Below are 13,501 nucleotides of genomic sequence, written 5' to 3'. Positions count from 1 at the left end.
AAAGAAAAAAATTCATCCGTCTGACTTTGAGTCAGTGAAAATCAAGCCCTGGGGGTGAAAATCTTGGCTCCCCTGAAGCAATGGCAAAATTCCCATTGATTTCAGTGGGGCCAGGGTTTCACCCTGGGTACTTCCATATCAGTGAGAATTTTGCCATTGTCTTCAATGGGGTCTGGATCAAACCCTTTGTTGCCAATTTACACCACCCTAGTGACATTAAACAAGACTTCCATGGATGTAGCACCCCTATAGTTGGTCCAGAAACTGCATGACAATTCCCACATCATCCACAACTGAGCCCCTAGCTCATACCTAGTGTTCGATATGATGATGCACAGTGTTAGCAATACCCTTTAGAGCAGTGGTCTCCAAAGTGGGGTGCGCACACCCCAGGGGGTGTGCAAGAGGATCCTTGGGGGTGCGCGGCAGCAGGAGCGGGTTTTTTTTCCCCCGCTTCGTCAGTTCGGGCAGGAGTCCAAGCAGCTTTTTTTTTTTCCTTCAGCAAAAATGGTAGAGCCGGCGTGGCAGGGGTTACGTGCTCAAAAATTTTGTACTGACGGGGTGCGTGATCGAAAAAGTTTGGAGACCACTGCTTTAGAGAGACCCTGGGGGCAAGTTAGGCAAAAAATGCAGATTTTTGTAAACTTAAAAAAAATGAGATTGGAGCACAATCAAAAGTGAGAAATAAGCCTGGATCAATATTAGAAATAACGATCAGGACTAATGCTCGATACAGAATCAAACCTGCATATAAAGGCTTTCCCTACGTTAACGGTAAATTACATGAAATCAGATTTCGAGCTTACCTTGGCACCCAGACAAGGCAACACTGGTCAAGTACATGGGAATCAGAAGGTGAAACGGTCTTTGCTTTGGTCTTCACTGCAAATCAAAACAAAGGTGTGGGAGGGTTACAGAGGGATAACTCACATGCTTTAGCTATCCCTCTGCATAAGAGCTGGAACGAGGGGTGCTTGGTTTGAAATGGTTTCCATTATATACAGGGCTTACCGTTTGGTTCAATGGCTCTTGGCACCCCCCATACATATTCTCCCAACGCCCCTGCCGTGAAATTGTACCTGTATTTTTTTCTGCCAGGTAGCTAGGGCGAGGTCAGTATTATATCCCTGTCTGTGGTTGACTTTGCCTAGGCTGCTGGGCTGAGACCCCAGTCTGTCATGCTAATTCAATATCGTCCCATTGTTTCCTTGAGCTCCCTGGTCGGTCTGTCTGTATCCATCTGTTCTTGTTCGTCTTAAGTTATTTGAAAAGGTTCAGAGGAAGGCCACAAAGATGATAAAGGGTATGGAACGGCTTCCATAGGAGGAGAGACTGAAAAGGTTCGGGCCGTTCAGCTTAGAAAAGAGACGGCTAAGGGGGGATACGACAGAGGTCCATGAGATCATGACTGGTGTGGAGAGAGTGAATAGAGACGTTTTACTCTTTTACACAGTACAAAAACCAGGCGTCACCCGATGAAATTAATAGGCAGCAAGTTGAATACAAAGAAGAGGAAGTACTTCTTCACACAGTGCATAACTAACCTGTGGAACTCATTGCCAGGGGATGTTGTGAAGGCTATAACTGGGTTCAAAAAAGAACGAGGTAAGTTCACAAGGGCTATTCCATCACTGGCTATTAGCTGAGATAGTCAGGGACGCAACCCCATTCTCCGGGTGTCCCTAAACCTCTGACTACCAGCAGTTGGGAGTGGAGGATGGGGTGGATCACTTCATAATTGCCCTGTTACGTACTCTCCCCCTGAAGCCACGGGCCACTGCCGGAGATAGAAACTGGATTAGATGGACAATGGCCCAACCCAGTATGGCAGCCCTTATGTCCTACACATAGATTTGTTCTGTGTTTGTCCAGCGCCTAGCACAACGGGGTCCTGGTCCATGACGGGGCTTTGAGATGCTCCACAAATACAAGTTAATAATAATAATACAGTTTACCTCATGTTAAAACTACAGCGCTTTTCTCCACTAGGATTTTACAGCCCAACAGAGAATGCATGTTAGTTATCCCATAGTTAGAAACACACTTTTTTTTGGCTGTGAAGACAAAGCCTTATTTTCACTCTCCAAGCTGAATTCAGTGGGATTTCTGCTTGAGCAAAGACTGCGGAATGGAACCCTCAGCTCCTGGAGTTACATGATTATGTACGATCCCAGTTCTCATATAAAAAAAATCAGGAAACTTCTAGCCCTTGTGATTGTGGGAGTAAAGCTTGAAAATCTGACCCTAGCGTAACCTAGGCTAAAGGTTCAAATGGCAGAAGCCAAATACAAAGAACTCCAGAAGTATTCTTCTTCTTATTATTATTTTAGTCTCATGATTTTTAAGCCACTCTCCTGAGTTTTGGTGTGGGAGGGGGCTGACTTGTCATTTTTGAGCCCTGGAGGTTGTCGATGCTGAAATTGTCAACATGCTAAATTATAACAAACATCTAACAAATCAATGCCGGAGCCCTATGATCTAGGCTGCTGGCGCGCTCAGACCACTCCCTGGCATGCTGGCCTGTTTCATTGTTTCCCTTATTGGTCTGTCGGTATCCACTTGCTGTCTCTTTGTCTCCTGCATAGATTGTAAACTTTGTGGGACAGGGACCATCTTGTGTTTGTACAGCACCTAGCGCGATGCAGGTTCCTCGCCGCTACTGCAGTACAAATCAAATTATAATCATCGGCGTTAATCCTTTACCCTGCATCAGAGTATGCAAAGATCTTCCATCGTGTGCATTAAACATGATTCAAGCCCCCAGTTTAAAGATTGCCCCAATCCCATTTTTTGGTTCGTTTGTTTTGTTTTTAGGAAATTTCCACTGCATCCTTGTCTGCCGGGAAGGCTGGCAGTTCAAGTCAGATGGAAATGCAGCCAGGGCCCTTCCCATTGAAAGAGGCTAGGTGTGAAATTTCTCATGGGCAAAGAAGTGAAAGCTGCAGGGTGTCTAGAGGAAGGTGGGCGAGAGAGAGAAAAAAATCAGCAGCCAGAAAGAGACAGAAATTCTGAAAGCCGCAGCCCCATTTTTGAGGGGTAGGGGGGGAAGGAGCTTTCTATGAAGGGATTGTAAAATGCACTCCCCCTGGCCTGGGGAACAAGGCCCCCCACTCTATCTAATAATCATTAGCATCAATTAGAATCGTTTGAAGTGGGCAGCATCTTTGTCTCTCTGCAAAAAAAAAAAAAGAAAGAAAGAAAGAAAGAAAACCCTTTTCAAGGAGCCTGTAACAACATCTGGAGCAAGAAGAGGCTGGACTCAAGTTCTCCACTTTCATCTCTTGTCAAGGTGCTTGGAATGTTAATACAGCTCCATTCTTTAATGGAGTTGTCAGGAAATGCTTTTCACCCGGGTTCCTTTGGCTCAAGGGGGGATGTTTACAAAGGGCTTTTTATTTAAAGTGTTCTAAGAAACTCCCCCTCCCCTTTTATTTTCTACTCCCTTTAAAAACAAAACAAAACAACAAAAAAAGAGGATCAGGGACCACATCCTTTTATCTGCTTCCATGCAAAAGCTTCCCCTCCACTGGGCAGCTGGGTTGGAAATAGACCCCATGCAAACCCCAACCTGGTAGCCCTGTGTCAGAGAGTTAGGGCCACTTGGAAAGGAGGGGGGTTGTTAGCAGGGCAAGTGCCTGGCTCCCCGGGGCAGGGCCCCCCCCTGTTTTGCTGGCTGGCTGGTGCGACATTTCCCAACTCGTTAACGCTGGGTGAAAATCCCCAGCTTTTTAACAGAAATACATTAGCAGAGCACATAGTGCTAATGGGAGACAAAATGCCTCATTAGCCAGCTAATTCTACCACAGTGGCAGAATACAAAACTCACCTCACTGTCACTGCTGTCTGTCCGTCCAGCTCCCCCTTTCTTTCTACCTCCCTAATTTCTCTCTCCCACATCTTTGCTCTGTCCCCCACCCCCGATGCTGGATTCCCCACCCCCACTATAAGAGCTGCTTGATGGAACACAATGCACCAGGCAGCCCCATAAGGAGTTTTTTTGCTTCCTTTTAACTGGCCAGCTTCTTGCTGCCTTTCATGTCACTCCAGTTGGGGTTCATAGATTTGAGGAATGAATCCCCCTCCCTCGCCCCCTTAGCTAGTGTGAGCTCCCCTTTGGTATCTGTGAATCTCTTCCTTGTCCCTAATTTAAAAGCAACATTCTGCACTTGGTTGGATTCTATCCCAGTTCAGTTTGACGGTTGGAATTTTAGTATTGGCTCCAGTGGGAAGATCAAAAACATTGTTACTTAATTTTTGGTTTATGCTTTTCCCCCCTCTTTATTAATTTGTATGTGATGCCTTGTGTGAAAGAAGTAAGTGTACATTTTTTCTCATTCATTCATCCATCCATCCATCCCCATTCACACCTCTCTATCTGTATTCTAATATTGGGCTATGTATTATTCCATCAATATCAAATCACTGGGGAGATCTACTTAAAAGCAGATGGGCTGAGGGCCATTATTATTAATGTATTGTCATTATTTTTATAATAGTAATTAATTATAGCTACATTAAATGTATGTATATATTAAAATAAATTATCAGGTTTTCTTTGAAGTTTGCACAAGGCAAAATTCTATTTTCTCCATTTAAGTTTTATATTTATTTGCAAATATTTCAGAGGATTTTATTCCACATAATAGTTATTACTTTCAGTAACCATATGCTTTCCTTATACTTACATAATGTGCAATAATTATAAGGGTTATTAATCATTAGATAGAGAATATTAAAGATGCTAACCAGAGCAAGTTACATTATCTGGAATTTAAAAGTTGGACAAGAGTAACAGACTATTGACCCTGCAAACTTACTGCAAAACATCAAAGAGGAACTGGAGCTGGAAAACAGTCTCTGGGGAGTTTGGAAGTCTATTTTTTTATTGCCAGAGTCTCCAATTTTGCAAGCTGCTTAAGCATATGCCCTAACTTCAAGCACGTGACTTCAGTTAGGAAGGGTTTGCAGAACTGGGGCCTTACATTGTAATAAGGAGCAATAAAACCTCAGCTGTATTTTTTTTATTCACCTATTTCCAAATTGTCACGGAAGGCAGCTTGCTAAATAGGAGATGTAAACTCTTTACAGAAAAAGCTGATGGATTCTTTTGTACCAGCACCTGGTTATCATCTCTCTCCCTCTCTCTCTGGGTTCTTGCCCGGACACCCATTCCCAGGATATTTCCTTAGGAACGACATAATCTAATAGTATTCCAATATAGTTTCTTGATTTACATTTGCCCTGAAATAGTCAGAGTGTAAAAACACTGAGTCTGATTCTCTTTTACAGGAAGGCGCATTTACACGGCTCTGGCAGCGTAACGGAACTTTAATACGTACAATTACATTTGTGCCCACTTTAAGGCAGGTTTGTTCACACACACACACACACTTATACATATATCTACGTTTTATTTTCAAGTTCAAGCCAAAAGGTTGGTAGCCTCTGATGTCTGTGCCAAACAAATCTAGGGCTTGCAGGCACAGACTGCCAGGACTCAGACATCAGCAATGGAAGATGCCTCTGTCCGTTCACGTATCCGGGCAGAGTTCCTCTGGGCGGCGTCCACTGGCTCCCTTGACGCCTTTGAGGAGCAGTGGTCGCTGTCCGGGGTTCTCTGCTCTGTGTCCCCGTCAGGCTCCCTTCTTTTGACCCTCTGACCGCACTCCTGTCCCTGTTCTTTTATTAGTTGTCCCCCGAAATCAGTTGGGTTTTGAGGTCCTGTAGATCCTCCCCTTAGGCTGGGGGGATCCCCCGCCCACTTCCCAGAACCCAATAGGTACACAGTGGAAAAGACCCAGATATAAAAAAAGAAAAAAAAAAGATGCATTTTCTTGAGGGTGACAGAATGAAAAGAGTGACCAAAAAGGATAAAGGCTGGAAAGGACTTTGAAACCCCCCAGCTTCCGAGGGAACATTGGGGCTTCCTGCCTTGTGTGACAGAAAATGGCAGACAGGGAGCAGGAATCAGCCCTCCGATGAGGATGGAACAGTACAGACACATGCACACAATTACACACACACACACACACACAGGAGCACCACTAGCTTTTTTGGCACCCAAGGTGGAGGAAGGTCCCGCCCCCGAATTGGCACCCCCGACAGAGGCGGTGGAAGGTCCCGCCCCCGAAATACTGATGACGACCGGGGCGGCCAAAGATCCGGCCGCCACAGTCGCTGCCCCCCAAATATTAGCGCCCTAGGTAGCCTAATGGGTTGCGCCGGCCTTGCACACACTATAACAGGTTGCAAATTAACAGTGAATTTCGGCTCCATATCTCAGCACCCTCTTGCACAGAGACTTGTGTGTGTTTAGGTGCATGAGCGCATATAGACGTGTGCATGTGTACACATTGTGTGTGCATGCTTGCAGATATTTGTATGTATATATTTGTGGTGATGTGTGTTTGTGTTCATGTGTCTGTGCATTTCTGTATTTATATTGTGTGTATGACCGTATTTTTACATTTATCGTGTGGATGTTTGTGTGTTTCTCTGTACTTTTGTATCTCGGTGTTGTGTGTGTGCGTGTGTTGTGTACGGTGTATGCGTCTACGCTTGTATTTGTATTGTGTATATTTGTGGGGGGGCTTTTAGGTGCATGTTGTGTGTGTGTGTGTATTTGTACAGGATGTGAGACCTCCCTTCCCATTCCAGTTTGATCATTCCAAGCAGACCTGGCCCCTGTCATAGGCCAGTCTAGGCTGTCCCCTGCCTGTCCCAGCCCAGAGACACCCCCTGTCCTGCAGGCACCCAGCAGAGCATCAGGCGTTGGAACAGCCTCTCCTTTCTCCACCCAGCTGCAGCCTGCTTTGCATATTAATGTCTTATTTACACTTCACAGGGGAAGCCCTCGATATAAAGCCACCTTGGGCCCTTCCTCTGTATAAAGAGCCAGCCAGCCAGCAGGCTGAGGCCGGGGCTGGGAGAGTGCAGCTTGCACCGCATCTGGAAAGCAGCAAGCCCAGGCTAAGGAAGCGGCTAAGTCCCAGCCTCACCATCAGCCACAGATCTGCTGACCGAACATGCTCCAGAGCCCGTTCTTCCCAGGTCTGCTCAGCAACATCCTGGCAACAGCAACAGACTCCTCTGGCCCCCCAGCTTCTCCAGATGTTCCCCAGCCCCCTCGGAAGACCCCGTTTAACATTGATGCCATCCTCTCCAAGCCAGAGCCCCAGAAGAAAGGTGCAGCCTCTGCCAGATGGTCCTCCAAGCTGCCTCTGGAGTGGCACAGCTGGATTTACCCAGCCACCTACTCCATTGGCCTCATGCCCTACCCAGCCATGTACCTGGATAAGCCGGGCTATGGGGTGCTGCAGCAGAGGGGCTGCCTCGTCTCTTATCCCAGCTGTAAGCAAGACAGTAAGTAGTGTTTAAGCTGGAAAGGCTACAGGGGTGGGTGGGGGGTGCCTGTGTTCTGGGGGGTGGGGGTGAGTGGAGGCAGGGGTGTGTCTGTTCCTAGGGTGTTTCTGTCTAGTGCGTATGGGGGTGTACGCATGCATGGGGTGTCTGTGCCTGGTTTGTGTATGTGTCTGCGGTGTTTCTGTCAGTGTGTGAGTGGGAGGGGTGGTCTGTCTCAGGGGTTCTCAAACTTGGGGTCACGAGGTTATGACATGGGGGTTGTGAGCTGTCAGCCTCCACCCCCTTTGCCTCTAGCATTTATAATAGTGTTCAATATGAAAAAATGTGTTTTTCATTTATAACGGGGGGGGGGGTCGCACTCAGAGTTTTGCTGTGTGAAAGGGAAGCCCCAAAACAAAAGTGATAGTGCTCCTGGTTCTCAAGCTGGATCTGTGAATGGGGTGTTGCTGTCTGATATGTGTGTACATGTTTGAAGGAATGAGGGGTGTACGGTATGCGGCATGTCTGCATGTGTGAGGCATACCTGGATTGTGTATAGGGTGCGTGTGTGTGTGTGTGTCTGTCTCTCTCAGCTTTAGGGTATTTCCATCCAGTATGTTTGCACATGTACTGTGGTGGGTGAGGGGTGGATGGTTCTGACCCATTTCTGCCAGTGTATTTGTGTGTGTCTATCTGTGCATGGGGTGAATCTGTCTTGGTGTAGTTTGTGTGGAGGTTGGTTTGTATGTCTGTGTGGGTAGAGGGTGTGTGGCAGATGTCCGGCATAAGAACTTGGTATTATTACTTTTATATGCAGCATGTCATAGAATCATAGGACTGGAAGGGACCTCGAGAAGGGGAAGTCCTGTCTGTGGAGCTGTAAGAGGGTGTCTGGAGGATGGCAAGTGTTCTGCCCAAGAGAAACAGACTCATCAGGATTGGGCAGGAGCAAACTGTGACCCAAAGAGCTTTGACTTTTTCTGGACTAAACCAAACTAGTAGAAACCCCAGAAGGTTTATTTTTAAAATTCTTTTAGGACCCTTGAGGTTTCCAGGGTGCATCTCGCACCCTAGCCCCAGCTAGTTTGTGGCGGGCACTGATGCAGTCACAGACAGAAATTCAGTTTAATTTCCTGAAGTTTACAGACTCTGCTCAGTTTCTGTGAGTGGCAGTGGGAGGGTGGGGGAGAGAGAGGAGAGAGCACAGTGATTTCCCAATATTTATTTCTGTTTCTGGGTTAAAGGGGCTGATGCTTATTAATCCTGAGAAGCTGATGGGTGAAGGGAGCCCATGGTTTGGGGTTTATTTTCTTAGCGATTGATCTTGCAGATTTGTGTGTGAATAACTTTGCTGCAGTTGGAACTACTCATCTGAGTAAAATTACTCTCACATGTGTTTGCAGACTCTGACCCCAAAGTTTGTTAGGCTTTTTAATGCGCATGCACCTAGGGCAAAAAGAGATTTTTGTTTTTGAAGTAACAGATTAATTTGGGTTTCATGGGCAGAACCAGAGACCCATGGAGTTGGATTGCTCTAACAGAGGGCAGATTTTAGTTCAGTGTGTGTATATTCCTGTCTCCTCTGTATTTACATCAAACCATATGGTATCATTGGTTTTTACGCAAAATCAACCCTTTATCTCAATGAGTAGCCTTGCTTAAAAATAGATGGGGACTATGGCCCATTGAAATTTATTACCATGGAGCATGCAGGGGCCAATCCCATGGTTGGTAACAGAGGCAAAACTACCCACCTGTATCAAAGCAGATTTTTGCCCACATAAGAAACCAAGATTTGAGCCCTAGAGTTTTTTAGGATTTAGATTCTAAAAGTTTTGTTTATACTCAGAAACCTTTTAAAACTATTGAATGTAGTTATGTAATTCTTATTCTCTTTTTTTAGACCGTTTAATATCTGTACATTTATATATTACATTATAATTATATTGCTAGGTGGTGACAGTATGCTTGGGCAATTTGCAAAATGATTTTATTAATTATTTAACTCCAAATCCTACTATAATAAATATATTATAATTTAGTTATTATATGACAGCTCTTCTGGTGTAAATAGGCTGAGTTCAAGTCAAGTCAAACTAACGTTGATTTATACCAGCAGAGAATCTGGCCCTACATTATAAATGTTTATACACTCAGATATTTTCAATAACTATCACACATTAGTTTTATTCTCCAAACATGTTTTTATAGCTATAACAGTTACAAATATTATATCTTAATGACTAAAACTACGGGCCTTGATCTTGCAAACACATAACACACCTGGTTAGCTTTACACACTGGAGTGATCCCATTGGCCCAATGAGATTACTCTTGTGCATAAAGTTAAACATGTGCAGAAGAATTTGCAGGATCAAGGCCTATAATTCTAATAATTTATAATTACATTCTACCTATTTTTATTGTCAGAAACATTTTAATATCGACATTTCAAGTTCCCAGTGGTTTATATAACTATATTTTGATACTTGGAAACCTTTTTAACTCCTCCCATGATCATATCGGACCATGATCCCACAGGCTGATCCATGCAGGTGGATCCCTATGTGTTTGCAGAGCCCCTCTAAAGTCAGTGGGGCTCAGTAGGGGAACAGGGACCCACACATGTGGATCCAACTGCAGGATCAGGGCTTTCCAGTGTAACTATTTATTAGCAAGGGGCCTGACTGCAAACCCTGGGCCTCCAGCCCTCCACTCTCGGGGGTGGTCAAAATCGGAACCCAGATGCAAAACATGGGCAGAACCAACACCTCGGATCCTAACAATCCTAGACTTAGGAGAGATGGGTTCAAAATTCAGAAAATTCCCACTTATTCATTATGCAAAGGCCCCCATCCTGCAACCTTCCTGGGTTATGGGGATCCCTGAAGTCAGGGGATGACTCACATAAGTAAGGCTTACTAATGTGAGTAAGGCTGCAGGCCCAAGCCCTGCATTTATTTTGTGTAAGAATTTGAAGCAGGTGGGAAAGAGTTGGCAGCTCAGGGCCTGAGAAGCCCTGTTGCCTGTTCCTGAGTTAGTGTAGTTTGATGATTTTTTATTAAGAATTCCATACTATTATACCAACAAGACACTTCTGAATAATATAGTAACTATTGTTATGCCAGCAATGTACATGGGACCATGCAGGACCCAAGACACACCTTGCCATAGAGAATTTACAATCCAGCTCCCCAGTACATAAGCACGTTATTATCTTTACTCTCAAGCAATCCCATTGAATATCAGTGTCTGCTGGATCCGGCCCTGAACAAGAACTTCCAGTATAAGCAATGCATGGAGCGGGTCAAATCCGGCTCGCCTCGCGCACTCACTGACTTCTTTGGGTCCAGGGTTGGCCCTTTGTCAGAAGGGTTCCCCAGTTATACTGGCTGGCAGAGGCTGTTTCTTTCCTCAGAGCATTACTGTTCCTGCTCTTCCATCCCTCCTTAGCCCCTGTGGACTGGATCAGCCACGCTCTGAAACCAGCCCCAGCTGTAGCTAGCAGGGTTTGGAGCAGATAAAATACATTCACCCACCGTAAGGAGAGTTAACAAGGGCTGTGACACGTGCTTTCTTTCTGTACATGTGTCAGGCATTTCCTGCAAGGCAAATCGGGCTGTTTATGTCCTTCGCCTTGCTGACTCTTGCCCCTTGCTTGCAGGTCTGGAGTTGTCTGGTTGCGTAGGAGCTGTCTCGCTGGGGCCTTCTGTTCCTTGGAGATCCAGGGGGCCCTGTAAGATGAAGAGGGTCCGCACAGTCTTCAAACCAGAGCAGCTGGAGCGGCTGGAGCAGGAATTCCTCAAACAGCAGTACATGGTGGGCACGGAGCGGGTGGATCTGGCAGCCACCCTGCACCTCACAGAGACCCAGGTAGGACATCAACCCCGTTCCTCTGAGGCCATGAGCAATCTGGGATCTCTACATGGTCCCCGGGGTCAGGCAGAGATCCAGGCATGGTCCCTTCCTGGGACGGCAGCCGGAAATGACAGCAGGAGATGAGCCACCTAGCAAGTTTCAGGGCTTCTGTCTCTGTTATAGTGTGAGGAGTTCCCGTCAGAAGGAGCTGATTCTCCCCAGAAACGGGGAGGGTCCCTGGGATCCCAAGGGAAATCCCCTGACTAGGGATATTTAAAACTAGATGAGACAAAGCACAGGCAAATCCTGATGCATAGCTAACCTGTGGCCCTACCCTATAAGATATCACTGAGGCAGGAGGCAAAATAGGCTTAGAAATTTGCCTGAATAATAACAACCTCCACGGATGCATTTTTAGCCTACTTAATGGATGTATCTGGGCTATAGATGCTCCTGGTTGAGGGCCCAAGCCAGCCAAAGTGTTGTAGGTTAGAAAGACCCTTCCTGTATGGGAAGATTACTGTACAATTGTCCAAATGGGGCCATCGTTCCTCTGCAGCAGCGGATACTGGCCACAGCTGGAGACAGGAGACTGGAGTGGTGGGCCATTGGTTTGATGCAGCCTGGCTATTCCTATTGTACTGCAAGGATCAGTTCTGCATTAGCTGGAGAAGCTGGACTAGAAGAGCTCATTTTCCATCTCTAGTTTCTATGATTCTTGATTTTTGTCACTGTGCACGTGACTGTCATGGGGGCTGAGGGGCACAAAGACCTCTGGGAACTGGGGACTCTTTCCATGATCGCTGATTTGCGTCACGTTAAAGAAGGCCTAGGAGTGGGCCCACCCTGCCAAGCCAGCGGCACTTTCCCCCAGCTCTTCTCCTGCTTTCACTGATCATTGCTGTTCCTGGTTGGATGACCCAGAGGGAGCTTTGCCATTGACCTCATCGGGAGCAGGATCGGGCCTTTTCTAACCGGTCTAATCACCCCCTTTGTGCCAAGGTGGCTGGCACATGGGGCTGCTTAGAGAGATCTGCGTTCAGACAGTCACATTTATTTTTATACCATTTTCATGGTCAGGCACCCCCAGATTGCACATTCCTATCCAGACTGAAACAGCTGCCTAGCTGGGGCACCCACGTATGGAATCTGCCAGCTGGTGGCTCCATGTCATAAGTCAAAGCACCAGAGATGGGACCACACTGTGCTCCTGAATTGTGCTGCGACCCTTCTAAAGTCTAAGGGGCTCCCATCAAAGCCAATGGCCAAACTCCTATTGGCTTTCATGGGCATGCAGCTAAAAAAACCTGGTTAATCCTGCATGACCCAGGTTTTAACCAGAATGGCTCTTTTGCAGCTGGGTTCCCCCAGCGTGACAGTTACTGCAGAGTGGCCAGGATCTATGACTGCAGGGCTCACGAGCTTACAGATCTTGTCTCACTTTCCAGGACAGACTCAGGAAGGTAGCCGAGATTTGGCACTCAGAGCCTCTGCCTGCTGGGAACGACACAGCTGCTTATTTAATTCTAAACACAGTTCGACTACACGGGGCAGGGAAATCCTGGCCCCACTGAGCCGAATGAGAGTCTTGCTGCTGACTCAGTGGGGCCAGGATTTCACTCCTCATTTTGGGACGTTTATAATTTAAAGACAGCACAATCAGGGTGAAGGTTTTGGAGAAGGAGTTTGGGTCCGGTGGATAAAGCCAGGGACGGGGAGTCAGGACTCTTGTGATCCGTTTCACTATTGTCTGTGTCCAGATGGCATGACCGCCATGTGACTCAGTTTCTCCATCTGTAAATCAGAGACAATACCACTTACCAACCTCGCTGGGCAGTTGGCAGGCTTAGGTAAATGTCTGTAAAGTGCTTTGAGAGCCTCAAAAGAAAGGCCACTGCTTTATTTATAACTATTATTAATAATCCTCATGGCCCATGTTGCCTAAAGCCTCTTAGCACCAAGTCCTTCTGCAGGTCAAACTCCAGGAGTCAAGGAGACTTGCCTGTGGAGGGATTACAGGATCGGGCCCTGCTGACAGTCTTTTAGCACAGTTCAAGGACTTGCAGGGTCAGGGCTGTCATGCCCCCGAGCCTTGGCCCAGAGCGAGTGGTTTTCATTGCCCGTTGTGCTGAATCTCTCCTAGGTGAAAGTCTGGTTCCAGAACCGGAGGATCAAATGGAGAAAGCAAAGCCTGGAGCAGAAGAAAGTGAAGCTGGCGCAGTTTGGAGGGACACAGCCTCTTCCTATGGACTCGCTGGACCTCGAGAACAACGAGGACGACACGGTGGACGTGGAGGTCTAA

The 13,501-nt window shown here is 46.6% G+C and overlaps 1 protein-coding gene across 1 annotated transcript; it reads left to right on the top strand.

Moving 5' to 3' along the window:
* Positions 1–7,025: 7,025 nt before the first annotated feature.
* LOC123370656 (homeobox protein not2-like) lies at positions 7,026–13,501 on the top strand. The gene is made up of 3 exons (XM_045017337.1): positions 7,026–7,362; positions 11,006–11,214; positions 13,343–13,501. Exons 1-3 carry the CDS (start codon positions 7,026–7,028, stop codon positions 13,499–13,501), a joined length of 705 nt encoding a protein of 234 aa, XP_044873272.1.

The sequence above is a fragment of the Mauremys mutica genome, chromosome 5, assembly GCF_020497125.1.
Source record: "Mauremys mutica isolate MM-2020 ecotype Southern chromosome 5, ASM2049712v1, whole genome shotgun sequence".
Lineage (NCBI taxonomy): Eukaryota > Metazoa > Chordata > Testudines > Geoemydidae > Mauremys > Mauremys mutica.
This window is presented reverse-complemented; position numbering and strand designations above follow the sequence as displayed.

Coding starts and splice junctions, on each gene's coding strand:
- LOC123370656 (XM_045017337.1), top strand. CDS start 7,026: ATGCTCCAGAGCCCGTTCTTCCCAGGTCTGCTCAGCAACATCCTGGCA. Junction 7,363..11,005: donor TCCCAGCTGTAAGCAAGACA/GTAAGTAGTGTT, acceptor CCTTGCTTGCAG/GTCTGGAGTTGTCTGGTTGC. Junction 11,215..13,342: donor TGCACCTCACAGAGACCCAG/GTAGGACATCAA, acceptor AATCTCTCCTAG/GTGAAAGTCTGGTTCCAGAA.